Source organism: Polyodon spathula, chromosome 17 (genome assembly GCF_017654505.1).
Source record: "Polyodon spathula isolate WHYD16114869_AA chromosome 17, ASM1765450v1, whole genome shotgun sequence".
In the NCBI taxonomy this organism is placed as follows: Eukaryota; Metazoa; Chordata; class Actinopteri; order Acipenseriformes; family Polyodontidae; genus Polyodon; species Polyodon spathula.
The window spans coordinates 23,623,687-23,642,545 of record NC_054550.1 but is presented as its reverse complement, the minus strand read 5'-3'; the positions used below and the strand labels follow the sequence as shown (position 1 = coordinate 23,642,545).

The 18,859-nt window shown below is 38.1% G+C and overlaps 1 protein-coding gene across 7 annotated transcripts in view; it reads right to left on the bottom strand.

Moving 5' to 3' along the window:
• The window catches only part of LOC121329894 (kinesin-like protein KIF26A), a 124,389-nt gene that overhangs the window by 14,187 nt on the left and 91,343 nt on the right, over positions 1-18,859 (bottom strand). For 5 of the 7 annotated variants that reach the window (XM_041275887.1, XM_041275885.1, XM_041275886.1 and 2 more), the window contains 7 exons: positions 13,802-13,985; positions 6,464-6,673; positions 5,825-5,918; positions 3,833-4,095; positions 2,844-3,027; positions 865-1,024; positions 96-258 (listed from right to left, as the gene is read on the bottom strand). In XM_041275887.1, the coding sequence (XP_041131821.1) occupies positions 96-258; positions 865-1,024; positions 2,844-3,027; positions 3,833-4,095; positions 5,825-5,918; positions 6,464-6,673; positions 13,802-13,985 (1,258 nt within the window). Of the gene's footprint in view, positions 1-95; positions 259-864; positions 1,025-2,843; positions 3,028-3,832; positions 4,096-5,824; positions 5,919-6,463; positions 6,674-13,801; positions 13,986-17,826; positions 18,479-18,859 lie in introns of those variants that run through there. The other 2 variants (XM_041275891.1, XM_041275892.1) reach the window with 1 other exon arrangement.

Sequence of the window (18,859 nt, the reverse complement as noted above, 5' to 3'; positions counted from 1 at the left end):
TTCATGGAACAAAGTGGCGTCAATCCCACACAAAAATAATACATAAATGGGTATACAAAAACGGGTTCAACCAGGTAATTTGTAAACTCATTCACCTTGGATTTTTTCTTTCTCATGCGGTGTATCCGCGATGCCAGCTGAATAGTAGTGAGGGTTTCTGCGTAATTGGCTGGATAGTCAGAGATGTGGGCGATCATTGTTGTTCTGCAGTTGATATTCCCAAGAGATTCCCTCAGCAGCATAGTCAGCTTGCTGTCCCTGAATTACACATTAAAACATCCAGAGTCATTTAAAGGAACAACCTGGCTGCCAATCGCAGTCCGTTCACTCAACACATCTGGTTGCATGCAACCAGTCCTGGGTGCTAGCAGCTTCTGCATTTCTATGAATTAGCCTATGGTTCTGCTTAAAAGATTTGATAAAAATGGAAATACACAAATATATTAGGATAGTTCTGTACTCAGCAGGAATAAGAATGACTAATAAAACAGCACACAGTGGTTGCAGTTCCTGTCTTATTGTTAGATGAAAAGGCTACAAGTCAAGAAATCCTGGATTTAATTTCCAGCTGTCACTGTGACACTCACTGCATGATTAAGGGGCATTTCACTTGAACTTGTTGTTTATCAGTTGTACAGAGTGAGAAAACTGAATGGAAAAGTGGGACCCAATTGATAGCCTATTCTGAATAAATTCAAAACCATTTAAAATATGAAACCTAATTTTTACCACTATAAAAAGGACAGATAAATTGTTTATAATTTAATATGTACAAAACAAACCAGTTATTCAGTACAACACAAGCCAGTACAGGTATACAAAAGACGTGTTTTGTAGTAAAGAGACTGGAAGACCCTGGCTTACCTGTACGGTACGTGTTTGGCTCCGTTGGCCAGGGCCAGGACCACATTGCCAAGCGCCGTCAAGGATAAGCAGAGGCCACCTCCCCCATCTCTGCTGTTGCTCAGTACCTTCTCACAGCTCCCCAAGTCGATGAGGTGCAAACGGCTGCGCCCACCAGACACTACAAGAAACAAAACACAGGCACAGGTTTTGAGACAGGGGTGAAAAAGTTCAATACCAAGGTGACTCAATCATCTGATCCAGCATGGATCTGTTTTATGAGCAAGCCCATGTCAGATCTGATTCAACAATGACTATTTGCTCCAATTTAATCAGATTTGCTCCAGATATCCCACTTTTTACACTTGTCTGAATTTCTCTTGGAAAGCTCAAAAATAGATACTAGAAGAAAAGGCTTCTAAACCCAGCAATAAACAGTATGCATTTTTTTCTTGTTTTTACTATTAAAGTTTGAATGAAATACATATTAAAATATAAATACTAAGTCAGCGTTGTCCTTTTTATAAAAAATATATATGATGGTTTAAATAGCAAATGACACGTTTCCACAATGGGGATATATTTTCCAAGTATTTACTCTAGTCTTTTATTCTGTGTTACATTAACATTCTCTATTCAAAAAAGGATATATTAAAATTTCTCAACCACAGGTTTTTAAAGCTGGTTTGTCTCCACACACACACACATAAACCATTCAAAGCAAGTGGGCACAAGCCTCATTAGCCATTTGCGCTTATTCACCTGACAGCCATAATGAATTCAGCAAGGGCACAACCAGAGTTAAATATTAATGATGGGCTAAATGCAGTTACCAGCAGAGTCTTATTAAATGTCAGATCTGTTGGTGTAAAAGAAATCTTGTAACACAAAAAAAAAAAAAAAAAAAAAACAGCTTTATTAATTTGTCTAAATCATGCAATTATTTTGCAGTTTTGTACTGTAGTCAAATGAGAATATAGGGACTAATACATATTAGGTGAATCCATGTTAGTGTGGTTCTAAACACAGTCCTCTGCAAGCGAGGGCTTGTGTGTATGTGCGTGTGGATATAATAAATAATCAGTGCAGTTTCTCAAATCATTATTGAATGCAGGCTTCATGAACTTGTAAGTGCTTCCTTTGTAAACACAGATGTGGTGGTTATTCATCTAGCTTGCATTGTTTAGTTAAAACAGACAAGCAGTTCTAGTTCCAAATTCTGAATGCTGTGTTCCACCAGCCCACAAGCACATTGAAGGTACCTGACCTACTGGCTTTGTAAATATTGATGCTGAATCACAGTTCTTAGCTCTGTGCTTGAAATGTTTCATATTCTCTTACCGCTAGCTCAAAGTGTGTTTAATGTTATAGATCTATATATAAATAAAGACAATTTGATAAAAAAATTTACTAACAGACATGGTATTATATTTCTGCCCAGGTAAAACAGGTCACTTCAAATCACTTTGAGACTGCTCTTACTTAATTCAGTCATTGACAAGAGGGAGACAGAAAAAAGGCAAACCATTTCTCTAGAAGTTTTTCTAAAGCTGCACAGTTCCTACTGTTGGCAAGGCTTTGAAAAAAAATCAAAACTACAGAAGCTTGCCTAATTCATTTTCAATGTTAGACTGAATGTACAGCATTGAATTGGTAAAAATACTTCATGCCTTGTACAATCCAATAAATTATCAAAAGGGCTCGCTCAGCTCAAAAAACACTTGAAATTTCAGGTCATAACATTCACTTTGGGTGGTTTAGACAAAGCGAAATATCACAAGATGACCAGCACTCACATAACTTGTACAATGCAGTACATTAATAACAACAACACTAAATGATCAAAAACAAAAACATTCATTTCAAATGTTGTTCTTGCATTCACACACTCTCTGAAAGTGATGCACACAAGTATTCTCCATCTATCCTGGCTCAATGGTATACTCTTTGGGTTATGAACAGAACCAAATTATACTCAGGCAAAAAAAAAAAATACTTACTTCCTCCCTTGCCACTTTTCTCCATGCGGTACTGATAGATGTGCAGGGTGAAGAGCATGTGGGAGTTCCTCCTCTCCTCCTCATCACAGTCTGGCTTGCTGGTGCTCCGTGCAGCAATTGCTGCATCAAGGAAGAAGGCAGCCTTCTCTGCAGTGGGGGCCCTCAGCTCGCTTTGATTCTGGAGCTGTGGGGGGGAGAAGTCTCTTTGACTAATTGGATCCAGGCACACATTTCAAGCCCATTAGATTAGGTCTCTTGGGCAATCAGAGAAACAAAATATGCACACAGAGGGAGAGGGACTACCAAAGGTAATGGAAAAGCACAGGCAGTATACTTCCTAGTTTGTTAAAATTCAAGAGGAAGATGAAGAAAATATTATAACTGGAGCTCGCTTACTGTATGTTTAGTGGGGGGATGGTCTTGTGAGAAGGCAGGCTTGGATAAAAGAAGCTTAGGCTAGAATATGGATTTATTTTCCTTGCCAGGATGCCAAACAGCAAAACAAAAAAAGTAACACATTATGTTCTACCTAATAAATTTGTGTGTGTGTGGTTTTTTTGTTTGTTTTTTTACAATATTCCATATGACCACTCCAGATCCTCACTTTGGAATGCAGGTTTTGTGTTAATTCATGTTTTTTTACAATTCCTTACTAATTCATTGTTGAGTCCCGTATACTGAACAAAATACAGTAAAACCTTCAAAACAGTTACCAAAGTGAATAGAAATGTATGCTAAAGACATGTTGCTAAAGAAAGTCCAGCTTGCTTTTTATCACTTGGCTATAATGACCAATGTGATTCCTATATTCCAACATTAAATCACCTGTATATAAAGGCCTTTCAGAGGACTTTATAAACAAATTTAACTTTAATAGTTTTTTTACTCCAAGATAGCAATTTGCTTTGGGCATAGCAAAGGTTCAAAATGCAAAATGTGTTACCAGGGAAGATATTAAAAATGCCTTAAGCTGAGGCTGACGGAGGTACCTGGGTTCCACAGATGGGATCCTCCCGGAGGTAGACCCCCGGAGACTGCCCATCCTGGAGGCTGCCACTGGCCACGTCCGAGAGCAGATCCTTGAGAATCTCATCCTTGCCACAGATCTCCACCGCCGACACCCGGACTGAGAAGCGTGTGCCCATCTTCTCCTTGCGTTCGTTGATCAGCTTGAAGAGCCAGGATATCGCACAAGGGACAATCCCCAGGTTCTGAGTGGAGTTATCTCTCCCGATCATAGTAAACGTTTTTCCTGAGGAAGCGTGGAGGGAAAGAAATGGAAGTTAGTATAATCACATAGTAAAATACATACTGCTGGGTATAAGAAAAGAAAATTAATAGATATAGATATATATATATATATATATATATATATATATATATATATATATATATATATATATATATATATATATATATATATATATATATATATATATATATAAAATAGCAACACTTTCACCAGGACGTAAAACGGTTGTGGTGTCCCCTCACAGTATATTACAATAATACAAATACAGTCATTCTATTTAAGGCAGTAAAAGAAAAATCGAAATACATTAAACGAATCTATGAACAATACTCTGGTGTCACTGCTATTTAATGCCAATATCAAATTTCTACTGATAATCCATGCATATTGTCAATTGCACCAAAAACCTTAGAAAACGTACACACCAAATATGTGTCTATATTTGTCTATATATGTTTGTGTTTCATGATCATGCCAAGTGGAGGATACCAAGATTCCTCCATTAACAAATGGTCAAGAAATGGTTTCCAAAATGCCCTCTTTAGAGATCTCATCTCATGTACCAATCGTCTGTAATGAGATTGTATTCAAAGTAACTACATAGGATTATCTAAATCCTGGATCAGCGAGGCATAATTACTGTGTATGTGTATAAACAGCAAGCAGGTGCTACAGCCAATTAGGTTCAAAAAATGTGCAGAGCTTCTCCTTGTCCTTAAACAGGTTTAGTTTACCCATGAAGAACAACTGAAACCCAACAGCTGAATTGAAAGCATGACAGCCCTTCTGCTCTGTGAGTTTGCTCCAGTACACAGCTTGGGCAGGAATTTAGGCACAAAGACCTCAATGAGCCTGCACTATGGGTCAATGGTAGCAGCCACTGATAGAATGATACCTCAGCAGTAGCATGTTCATATTGTGACTTGCAGTACAACAGTAGCACAGTGGTGCGAACCCAAACATGCTGATAATCTACTGCAGTGCCAGTGTGTGATCTTATCACGCCACTGTGCAGTGTTTGTTCAAAATTAATTGTGGCAATATAGCGCTCCACTAATGGTTCTTCAGGTTAAAACACTCGCGAGGGAAAGTGAAAGTACAAAGTACACCTTTTAGTCCCCTCTTGTGACTCCTAATGATGTCATTAGTTAAACACACAGTAATGCTTACTATAACTATTTTTATTTCAAGTGCCAAGATGTTTGTAGCAAAGTAAATAGTTCTAAAGCTTACTGAATCCTGCTTCATACTCTAAGCATTGGGTATTAGTTTAAAAATAAAGCTAACTAAAAGAGAACATATTTTGGAGGCTTGCTAAAAATGTCTGATCCAAATAAGTCCTTGACAAGCAGCACAATTAAAGCACCTCAGGTGCACTGTACGGGGGTTATTGAAACAGTGCATTTGTACTCATTTTTATTTCATCTTTTTTTTTTTTTCTTTTTACCTTACATAGAGATGGGGAATGGAACTAATATCACCCATGTCTATATGAATGCATTCCAAGTGAAAAGCTTTTTCTAATTTCAACGTTGGGAACTGAATACCTGAAGCCTGTTTCTTTCCGGATGCACAATATGTTAAGTTTCCAAAGCCAATTAAAAGAGAGAATGCTAATCCACACACACACACACACACACACACACTACAGCTTTATTGTTCCAGTAACTGACAGCATGTAATTATCAGGCTGACATCGTAATTAACTGTAACAAATTTAAGAGCTCACCAAGCTTGACATGACCGAAGCAGAATATGCAGCCATCTGCACCGTTCACAACAGACTGAATGACTTCTGCTACTGTTCCTGAGCACACCTCTGCCTAAGAGAATAATACAGACAGGGAAAATGAGACTCTTGGCATCCAAAACAAAAAAGACAACAGTGCAGAATTCTTAAAAATAAATAAATAAACAAATAATAAATAAATAATAAATCTGGTATACACTAAACCTTTTTTTGGTTGCTTTGAGCAAGGAAGGATTTTAATTCAAAGGTATCTCTCAGGTCTATAGCCAAGAAAGAGATAATAGATGCAATATTTGTTTAACATTTCAGAGGCTCACAGCATGCCAGCTGGGGCTTGTTTCAATTAAGGTAATCCCTTCTCAAAAGGTAATGTAAACAGGTGATTGTGCATATACTTGTGTCTCATATGCACAGCTTGAATCATACTTTTGTCTACAAAAAAAACTTAATTTTTTTCTCCTTAACCCTAAATACATTGAAGAATTAAATAATTGAGAGACAATGGCCAACTGTTCAGCCCAGCCACACTTCCCTTGTTAAATGCCTTATTCTCACTTTTCCACGAGTGGATGTTAAAATTAGTTTTGACTGCACCTGTTCTTTCTTTCTTTCACTTACTTGTGAAGCATCCTGGGTGAAAACTGCATCAAACGTGAACATCTTTGGGGCAGCAACAACAGCTCGTCTGTGTCCTGAGTTTGAGTGTCCATTTGCCAAAGGGTCGTAAAGAGTTAGCTGTTTCTTGCGAGGGTCCACCTTCAGGAAAGACATGGATTCTGACGTGTCATGCGCTCCTTGAGAGGGGCATATGCGCACCATCACCTTTACCTGAAAATCAAGATGGCAGACACAGCAATGAACACCTTGTTTATTTATTTATTTATACAGGAAACTAACTCATTGAGGCCAATGCCTCATTTACAACGGGGTCCTGTCATATACAGCCACAATCACACATAAAACACCACAATTAATATTCGTGTGGTCCAGCCTTAGACAACAACAACAAATACACGAAGGAGCAGTAATACAGCGGTTTTTTTCTTTCCTTTCAATGTGGACTAAAAGAAAAGCCATGGCAAGGAGTTTTAAGCAAATCTCGAATCCATTCTTTATAACCAGAAAATGAATGGTTATCAAATTCAATTCCAAGTTTTTTGGGAATCGATAAGAAAAAGCCACTACCAAACTATCAGAATCATGAGATCGCAAACTACAGCCAGTATTGACCTTTTTGACCAAAGTACTAAGATAATCAGGAACCATGCCTTTAATAACTTTAAAAACGAAGCAATACCAGTGATAAAGCCTTCACTTTGTCAATGAGAAATATTTTATACATCTGGCAAAGATATGTCAAAAAAGGACACAAACAAAACAGCACCATGAATTATACATTACATCCAATATTTGCAGAGACTGCTTGGAAGCAAATTGATAGATAATCACCATGGTCCAAAACAGTCACTAACTTTAATCTGCTAGCCTGAGGAAAAACAACAACTTCTTATTCCTATAAAGTAAACCTAGATTAGGTCCTATTTTTGAAAGCACTTTATCAAAGTGATAATTAAATGTAAGATGCTCATCAATCCATATACTTAAAATATTTATAGGAGGAAACTTTAAGTGATTCACCATATAAAGTAGTAATAGCCCAGGTCTGATTACTAATTTCCTTCCTGTTATTATATAGGATAGCTTGTTTAACAAGCTTAACACAGGTTCAGACCGTCAAAACTTTGTCTGGAGATATATTTGGAGCTGCTCAAGTACTTTGTGGTTATGTTAATATGCAATCCTCTCACCACAGCAGGCACTACAGCACTGTGTCAGTTTTGCTAACCATACTAATACAAGCATTGCTCCCAAAAAAGTGCTACAATGCATAAACTAAAAACATGGTTTAATGAACACAGAGCATTATCTAACAAGCTGGAATCAAGTCATTATTCTAAACCGTTGGAATAAGGCTTTCAAAGATTTAAAGTTTCTTGGCAGTTCCAGAACTACAATAGTTTGCTAGAGGCAGAATTTCAATGCATGTCTTCAATGAGAGTACAAGAAGGTGAACTCGTAGCTTGTGCTGGAGAAACATAGTGTAACAAGTGTTTCTGCAGAGTTGGTTTGCTTATTTCTGATTTTTAATGTTGTTGTTGTTGTTGTTAATAAAGCAAACCTGGTTTGTTTGGCGAGTGGCGACTGACACAAATTTGAAAAGACTGGCTTAGAAAATGAAACAGCTGTTTCCAATAAGGAATACCATTAGATAGTCTCCATTGAAATTTGTACAAAAATGTCCTAAAAGCTACAGAGACAAATGTATTTTCTGCAACGAAAATGTTCAATTCTACGGCATTTACTTTGCCATGAAAAATATTAAGTCACAGTTAAGTAAGCAATAACCCACAACAATTTGCTGGGAAAAACAAAAAAAAAAAAAAAAAACACATTACTGCCGAGTACATTTTTCTTTATTTCCTTTATTTATTTATTTTAGATATTCAAGGTTATTATTTATTTACTTAAGTACTGTTTGAAAAACTAAAACTAACAGGATTTACATGTTTTATACAGTTTGGCAAGTAAAGCTGACATTTGAAATCACTGTTTCCCATGGTACAATAATTGTGCGCTGCACCTTTATTTTCTCTATTCCTCCTACACTGTGCCATCTGAGTTGTAAAGAAACTACTGCACTCCTAGACCCTTTTCATGATGCAATTACAAGCAGGAACTAATTGGAAAGCACTAATTGAGGTTAATGCAGTTGAACTTTTCATCACTGCCACTGGTGTAAACTTGTTCTGCCTGTGTGGTTATGCTAAGCGTACTTAGTTCTATGAAACGCTTATGTGACAGATGTCATCTAAAGCATAAGCTGTTACATGATAGGTGGCCGCAAACATGTTTAGCAGACCTTTGAAATATAGGGCCCTGAGCAAAGTAAAGTTGTCCCGTTTTTACCAGCTATATCCATTTACACCCACTTTAACATAAACTGAATTTCTCCACTATATATGTATTATTTATACAGGAAGCCTGACACTGCTTTACAGGTCATTCGATCTGCCACTCACCCCCAAAGAATTCAACACAGCAGGCCTTCCAGTTTGTGGTTTGCCGACTAGGACCACCCAGCTTCAGTTTTGAAGGGCAAAGTTGCCTGAAGAAGTTTCTAAATCCACTTTCATAGTGCTGTGCTTTATACACGTCTTAACATTTATTAGAGGTTTTAATTCTTTTGCATGTCTTGTATCCCTACTCGACTTAACTGCTGCCATGAGGAATGCGTGGAGAGCCATTAAAACGTTGTCAAATGTCAGGTAAAGGCCTTTAACTAATCTGTGTTTTTATCAAGAGAGCCACTCGGATGCGGTCGTCCTCGTTTCCTTTGCAATAACTACAAACAGCCCAGCGGGAGCAGCCAAAGTGATAAGAAATGCAATCTTGGATAACAAAGGGCTTCAGGTTGAAAACACAATTAAAATACCTGTCATAGTCACCCTGATATCAGGCAATAGATATGTTTATTTCCCTTTTTTTTTTTTACAGTTGTCTCAAGTCAAAAAAGCCCATTCTTTCATCTATATACATACATTGTATTTAATCTATATTGTTACAAATCCAGGGCTGATCCCATGTCTGGATTTAATATAATTCTAACACGGCATTCCTAGAGCTCATTGTAAACTCCTTTTTCATTTCTAGGGGTAGTATAATGACTGACACAAACATATGCCTGACAAACTACTTTTACCACCACATTTAAGCTTGTTCCTATATATACACGTCTGTGGTAGCAAACGACTCCTCCTAAATTAACTTTCAAAGTAACAAATACCAGGCAACTTTTTTTTTTTTTCGGATATAAGAGCTTGACAGATTGTTTCTACCCCTCGCTTAGTGTGAACTATGTCAGACTAATATAAACCTGTACACATGTACCCCAGAGTGTAACAGACACTTTATCAAAAGGGAGTCTGTGCTTCAAATTAATCATCGTTATCTTTGGCATTTACCTCTTTCCTTTTCATAATGCTGCACAATATATTTTTGACTATGCTTTGAGTATTGTGTCTATTCTGGACAGTTCCAATTAAAAACCACCTCCCTATTACAGTCCCTCAACCCCCACAAAGCGCAACTCTGCCATTCTAAATTGTGTACTTTTAAAACCAGACTGTCATATTTCTAACTAAATGTGGAGAAGACAGGCACTAGGCAGGTGATATCTAGAAAATGCAAAAGAACACCACAGATGTATGTTCATTCCTAAGTAGTTTTAGTTTACAGGTTCTAGAGAAATAATTGAAATACAGTTTGTGGTCTGCTAAGTTAATACTGGCAGTAGGAGTGTACATTTTCCATGGCAGTTATCCAAAACAGCAACATGTGTGGTACGCAAAACCAGTTAAAGACAGAAAAAAAATAAAATCAAATAATAATTTTGGCTTCAGTTTCAGCTTCTTTCTAACCAAACGTTCTTTCAAACAGTGCCAACAACAGCTTAAAACACGCAGGACGCTACTGTATAGTATATTAACTAAATAATGCAAACTTCATATGTACAATATGGACATGGATAACATTTTCTATATAGAGAATACTCTTCACTTCTGCCCTTGTTTTATTTATAATGACTACATTTAGACGACTGCTGCAGCTTACACAATGAGGTAACTTTCTGCGTGACGAGTCTAAACCCTATCTTGGATAACACCAACCAACAGCAAATGTTATGTGGCAATGTGCACTGCATGTCTATGGTGACTGTGCAACTGGGTTTTGTGCAACACTGCATAGTGCAGTAATGATACATCACTACAATAGATATGTTTACGTATTGGAAATACTGGATTGTCAGACCTTGTGTGAAGCAGTTCTATTTTAAGCTTGGCTGTATTTAAATTGTTGAAGACTGCTGTTCTCTGCATCTTCCGCAGGACAGTTTTGGCAGATCATCTCGCTGCTTGACAAAATCTAAACAAGAGCTTTATAGGAAAGAAACGGCTTTCCAGGAAGCAAGCTTGAATTAGAGACCTGTGTAGCACTTTGCAGAATACAACTGTCTGCAGGCTTTAATAGTACTTCAGCTGAATTAGGATCCAGCTTAGCTAGCACACAAGGGCAGAGATGTCTCCACTAACACTGCAATGTGTGATTAATTATCTTACATAGCACATTAATGTCAGAAAGTGAACTCAAAGTTCTTTCCAAAGTTAATATAAAAAATGGCTGTTTCAGCTATGACTCCCTGTACACCATTAACATTAAATCTAAACACGTCCAGACAGAGACCTCACAACCATTTTGTTTGAGATTCACATGGTGGCGGCTCTATTTTACCATTTAGAGAGCATACAAGTTTCATTTGCTTCATTCTACAAAGGAAGGACTGTTTTACATCTAAATGATTTGGGATTTATGCACAGATAATAACAGCAATTGTTAAAATAATTATTTTACTCTCACATCTGCCCAATCAATGTCTTCATAAAGCACAAACTGTGTTCAACACTCCATGGCAATCCGATGGCACACTGCTTTAAGGCAGTCGCAGATCACATAATTGATCACATGCCCTCTTCACCCTTTTGTTTCCCCACCAATAACAGAAGTGATTAAATAAGCATACAGATTTGGTGAACTTTGGTGAAGTGAGTTTTGCTAAGGCCAAAAAACTAGCACTAAATTTCAAAGCCATAAAGAGATAAAGACTTCTCTGGCAAAAATAACTACTCTATCACCCTCAGCAAGGTACTTTAGCACATGTAATGTCCAAGAATAATGAAGCTCAGTAAAACAGAAAAAGAGAATGTGGACAGCCATCAAAGTTAGCGAATATTTCCTGTAAGCAAGACTTAATGACATTATCTAGACTAGGGGGGGGGGGGGGGGGGGGGGGGGGGGGGGGGGGGGGGGGGGGGGGGGAGACAGGATTCAATAAAAACTGCAATCTCTTGCCTGTATCTTCTGGGCATTTTAATTTTCTTTCCAAGACTGCCCAGCACACTTGAAAAGCTGTATGCAATGCAATGCCTATGGTTTCCTGCTATGGGGAACAAGCAAGCAAGCTGTTATAAATGAACGACGTATGAAAGCATGATATAATGCACAATGTAATCAATCTGTTAGGATCTAAACATTTGTCAGGCCGGGAGATGTAGAGGGAGTAAAAAGAAGTTCGAACAAAAGGCGGAGCCATTTTTCTTTCTGTAATGCAGTCCTTTACAATGCTAGACATACGATGCTACAGGATAAAGCACAATTTCATTACCTGCTGTGCTTTCCACGAGCATTCCAAATTCTTCATGCAGCAATGTTAATTCAGTACAGACAAAGTTGTAAAATTCAAAGCAAAAAGGGGCCATGCCCTCAGCAAAGTGCTGACAAACTGGGACGCGTTTCAGTGCTCAGGTTACACCAGGACAAACAACAATAAATAACCGATACATTTGCCAAGGTACTGAATCTATCAGAATGTACAGTAAACCTATTCCACCTCAGTTAACATGATTACATTTAAAAAGAAAACAACTCTGAAGCTCTAAGTGTTTGTTTAAGTTGAGAATCATAGGTTGACATTATCCTTGCCTGCACATGCCCACTGTTGAAAGTTACTGCTTTTTTATTTTTTAATTATTTATTTTTTTTTAGAATAGGCAAATTGCCTACTCCATATTAAATGCAAGACACTGTCAATTCAGTAGCCTGTCGTGTCTTTAAACACTGACGTTCACACACTAACCGAAACGTTTGACTACTTGACTTATCAGTTTTATCTTTATGTCTGTGATGCCAATTCTGATCTTCACAAACCCAGGTATTAAATGCCAACATACAGATGCCAAGAAAGAACTATGACCATCATCTAGAGGGTGAACGATTACCCGTCAGTCTGGAAAGGTTTAATTATGTGCACTGCCTCAGTTAGACAAGGTCCTTCTGCTGTGAGAACATCCAGCACACTCCAATCCATCTCCATTGCAGCTATGAAGCTGAACTGTCCCTCATGTTGCAGACAGACCTGAACACACATCCCCTCTTCTTTAACAGTAATAAAGATGTGCTCTACACACCATGTGTTCAATGAACTACTTCTAATTCATGTCATTTTAATGTTGCATTTGCTTCTGTTCACTTTCCATATGCAAATCAGAGCTGGGTTGGTTTAATACCGCAGGAAAAATTAAATTGGCCCAGCATAGCGGCATTAGGCACCACCCTGTTGCATTGTCATTGCAGTGTATGTCTATTTGTGATGAATAGTGACACTGGAGAATGAAGTCCTTCATTCTCCCACAGAACAGATATTACACAGGCTGGGACCATGTACACTTTCCTTGAGGGTCCTTTCTAGAGACCAAGGAATTACATGACCATCCTTAAAGCTCTTCCACTAGGCACTGGGCTGAGACCACCAGAACTAAACATTACTTTGTCAGTGACTATTGATGGACTCAAACCGACAATCTTATGGTGAAAAAGCTTCATAGCCTATTTTGTATCCTTTTCATACAGTCCAGAGGTGTGTCCCACTGGCTATTCAATACACTGCTGTCATGTGTAGTTTGTAAATCCCCTTGGTTTGCCTAAACAGCAGCACCTTTTAACCAACCAGTCTGAAGAAGTTGCAACGTCTTGTACATGACAGCTGAATGATGATTCAGTAAAACGAAATAGTATGAAAAAGGCTGACATGGAGTGGGGAATGAAGGTGATTATATCATCATGTGCCCCCTTTCAATGTTGTATTAATGTGGCTCCACATTTCTTTTTAATTGATTATCACAATCGCAAGGTCAATGGGGAATTGGGGAAAATCTACCCCAAAAAATTGTTTGAATGTTGAATGTCGCCTGTGGTTGTCCAATTAGCATATTTTCAGCCAGTTAGGCATGTTCTCTGCTACCAACATACAATAGAATATGAAGAAGCAATTCCTCTGCATACCTTTCCCATTCCTGGGTTGTCCTTGACCTTCGACACAGCTCTCAGAAGGCATGGCGGTGCAGGGGGAGGGGACAGCTGTAGAATTCCACTGAAGCTGGTTGGGTAGACTGAGGGCTCCTGGGAGTGAGGCAATGGTGGGTGATGCTTCTTTCGCTTTGAAGACAGGTTCAGCTTCTGTGCCGCCCTGTACAAAAAACAAAACAAGAGACCTTAAAAACTACCTTCAGAGAGAGGGATGGTGGGACTAAAATACAAAAGAACTAAAATACTAACAAAAGGTCCCCCTGGCTAATTTGATTTAAAATAAATCAATATGGTACATCTTATCCCGTGTGCAAATGTCATCCCTTGAATAGACCACCACACCTAATTCCAATGTTCAAGAATAAAATAAATAAAAACAATAAACACACACACGCAGAAATACAAAAGCAATAAATTAAAATTGCTACAATCTGAACAAGGTCAAATACATTTAACCCCTTAATGCTACTGGTGTAAAGTTTCTCCAGTTGCACGTTTAAAAAAATGTACAAATTTTAAAAAAATACTCGTCTCTCCAAGACACAGCCCCTATAGGCCTACACACACTATTGGACATGGTCGGTTGATTTCTGGACTGAACCATTTCACGTCAAAATATATTTGGGGGTTTTAAAGCTATTCCTGTGTACAATCTTTATTTGTATGATCTATAATAACTTAATACGTCATGTGTAGCACGTATCTTCTTGTAAATACAACATTATCTCTTGCAGTTTGAGCAGCCAGAGTCCTTCAGCTTTGTTTCATAGGCCACTCGCTTATACAACTCCAAGAGACACAATCAGTGACATGTGATGGTTGACATGTCTGGGTAGGCATTACTGTCAAGCCCCATTACTGTTAACACATTATATTATTTAAAATGCATAAAATATAAACCAGTATTGTTCTATGGTACTTGTTATATTGTACAAAGGAAGACGAAAAAAGGAAGTGCGTTTGTATCTTAATCATGGAGCTTGTTTATTGTTGCTTTGACATACACGGTTAAGATGGCATCTCTGTCGTACACACACACACTCGCTCACTTACGGCATCACATACCTTAGCAACAGTAAGAATGACACAACATCAGGCAACATGTAACCTAGCAACCACAACAAGATTGATTGCTTTGCAAGGTAAAGCAGTTCCGTGCCGTGCTTATTTCATTCTATTTCATCAACAGGATTGGCCGAGTCTGCTTGGATTTCTGCCAAAAATGACGTCTCGCACAGATGGAACGAACAGAACCAAAAGCAGTCACGGCCTCAGCTTTTTTGAGTCCTTTAGAAGCACACAGAAGAATAAAGAGTGGATATCATGTTCCTCTGACACAGAGCTTGAGTGTATAAACGGAAAAGCATTATCGATCTTTCTTTCATAAACAGTTTTTTTTTTTTATTTAAAAAGACAAGCACACAATTTATTAACTTATAAAAATATCACAGCATGAAACATACCTAAATGACATTGCAAGTCTTTATAAATAATGTTAAATAATACATCAGATTTTAAAAATAGCACACATATCCAGTATACATTACACAGTGCAAAATGCATGCTTAAAATGCTTATACCTCAAGCAAACATCTAACATCATTCACATCATCACAACAGCTGTTTGTTGTCATGCAGCCTGTTTTACAAATTAGCTCACTTCATTCTAATCAAATTTTATCCAAAAGATAACATGTACATATAAATATAAAATGGGCAGATACAAACACACATTTCTTTCAGAGTGGGGTTTCAATTAGGCTGCAACTTTTCTTAAATTGTTGTAGCAGCTGTGGTCCCAAATCTAAGACATACCAACAAAACAAAAAAAAAACTTCCTGTTGCCAGCGAGGCCAGTTGGAATGAATGGGCGATAAAGTTTTGAAAAGTGATATACTCTAATCTCCAGGGTGACCCATTCACAATAAATGACATTTCTTCATACAGCTGAGGGCAGATAAGGCATGTCTCCCTCTATTAATAGAATATATATTTCAAGTGTCTGCATAACTGACTCAGAAAACTTCAACCCTTATCGACTTTAACATTACCTAGGAATACACAGTGCCAGAGTTGTACTAATAAAGACATACGCAATGTGAGAATTGCTTTCTAAGAAAACATACATCTACACTTTGGCATCTCTGAACGAAGAAATGTAGACAACCACAGAATGGACCTGAATCTTTAGCTGGCTTGTGAAAAAGCATAGCCCAGACTAATTCTGCTGAACTGTTGCAGATTACACTGATGCAACAGACTACCAGCAGCCTTGACGAGCACATAGTGATTAAGAAGTTGAGAGATGGCATTGTACTGGTACAATTGTATTGGGAACAGTATGTTGCATCTAATAAGGGTCAAACCAAGAGAGAACATTAATTAAACAAATAAATACATAATTAGTCTTCTCTCTAGATAGTACTCTGGTACCCTACTTTTTTTCTTTTTTATTTTGCTCTGCTCCAGTTTTTCTGGTGTCACCCGTCTACAGTAGCAGGATGTTTACTGCATTTTGAATCTCTGATTTAATGGTTGGCCTGCTATAGTGCTCTATAATGCTGTAAAAGAGAATGAAACTGGATATTTAAAAGGAAAATGCCCTTTAATAATTTCCTAATATTGCATATTTAAAATTAGCTTCAGCACAAATAAACATTTTGTTATTTTCAATTATTTTTCCACCGACGTATAATCAAGGTGGAGTGTAGCAGGATTTTTTACATGTTCTGTTTGCCATTTTTGGCATATTAAATGACTCCATGCCATTGAGGCAGTTCTAGAGTGTGGCGGAGAAACGTACAGGCTGACAGGACGTGTGGCTGGCTAGACTCCTGACAGAGTAGCTGGGTGTGTTTCCGTTTGCATACTGGAAAACCTTAGCTGGCTCATTAGCGTCCCGTTCAGCAATTTGAACTTCACGGTCCTGCCAGACACCCTCCTTCCACCCCTGAAGCTGTGCAAAAGGCATAATCAAGAAATACATGACCCCCTGATGAAATAATTATTACTTCCATAAAGTGTACAGGAGGCGCTTCCCAGGGGAAGGGTTTGTGAAAGGAAGCGGGGCGTGCAAGGGCTGCATTTGCACATCTAGTGCTCACTCATGCAGACAAAGCATTCCCACAGAAAGCTTATGTGCCTGAAACACACACATTCATTAATAACACACACAAATACAACTAAAAGCCAAAAATCCCCCATAACCTAATCTACTAATTAGTGAACCTGGTGTAAACACCAAACAGAGAGGGGACTGTTCATTTAGCCTTTTCAGACAGACTAAATAAATACCACTACTGTAGTTATACCATTGCTTCTTTAACAGCCAGCAGTGCCAGTGCTTCTTCAGACTACATAGACACATAAAAAAAAAAAAAAAAAAAAAAAAAAAATTAAAGAAACTCTACCTGAGGTACCGATATATTGCATTCTGATGCTGTTGATGTATAAAGGCATTAACGGTAAAAAGATGTGCTTGTCATTGGCCTGCTTGCACACTTAGCTGTCGACATAGGTCTCTTTGATCACAGAACGTGCAGAAAAGCATAGATATATTTAGAAATCCACAGTTTGATCCGTTGCTTTCTAGACATATCCACCTGTTTAGTGACACAAACGGCATCAACTTAGCTATCAGCATTGCTTTGATCATTAAAAGGTTGAAGGCATCAACAGTTTTTTCTGAAAACACCTTTTGATCTGCACATATTCATAATATCTTTGCCCCTCCCCTCTCCCTCTTTTTGAAAGATTCCTGAGGGGTTTAGCAGAAACTGTGTTTTTACTGAATAGAACTTAAATAGACTTAGATTTTATATATATATATATATATATATACTATTATATATATATATATATATATATATATATATATATATATATATATATATATATATATATATATAGACTGATGGTAAACATGATGTTGATTTACAGAGACAACTGCGGTGAATCAATATCAGGAACAAACAGTGTAAAAGATGTGGGGATGTACTTACAATTCTCTCCAATCCATCATTTATTTAGTGTTCATAACCAGTCTGTGAAACAAATAAACCTTAACTTTCCCATCCATTTCATCCAGGCACTTCATTATCCTGCATGTGTTTTAGAAACATATAGATATACGCAAAGCGGGGGTTTGGGGTTTGTCAGAAGAGAGGGAGGGGGAAGCTCCACTTGCAATCAAGGTTTCCACATGATTACACAGTGACTTGTGACAAACCGCTGAGCTTGACAAAGAAAAGCCGGAGACACTGCAACGGTGGTGAGCACAAGGTGTCAGCAGCAGAGGAGACAAGGTCTTGAATGCCCAGTTTGAATAGGCTCTTTAGAAGTTACTCTCGTAGCAAACTGGAGGCAGCAGCAGAGGGGATTCAAAGTTGGGGCTTTGGAGTGCATTTTCCAACCCGTTCGCTTTCCCTTCTGGAAACTGAAGTTTTTCTCCTGTAGCAGACCGCTCCGTTAGCACTGCTCCCAAAAGCTTTAATCTCTTGTCCTTTTACATGTTTTATTTCCCCGTCCCACCACTCACTGCCCAATTTGCTCTCTTTCAAAAGCCAGGAGAGCTAATAACTGTGCCTCATGCCTTCCCTCCACCACACCGACAGCTTTAAAAAGTAGAGAAAACCAGCCTTCAATCCTCCGGGCAGAAAAGTGTTCCTGCTCTGAGCTGCTGAAAATCCTGGCAGCTGTCCTTGCTTCTCACAACAGCACAGCCCATTTTTTCCCCCTACTGCCTGCTGGGGTATCAATACACTGCTGATATCTGATCACTGCATCTTTGCCTCCAGTCTCCTCTTACAAGGGAAAAGCTCATTATGAATTGTTTATAAGCCAAAAAAAATAAATAAATAAGGGCCTGTTATTCAGTTTCCTCGGACTTCAAAGAGATTTTTTTAGCTCTTTTTCCCCCTGCATAGGATGTCATTAGACAGATGCATGAAATAAGGTGATTAATTATAGATAGATAGATATATGGACAGATAGAGAGAGAGAGAGAGAGAGAGAGATTGATTGATGATCAGTGAC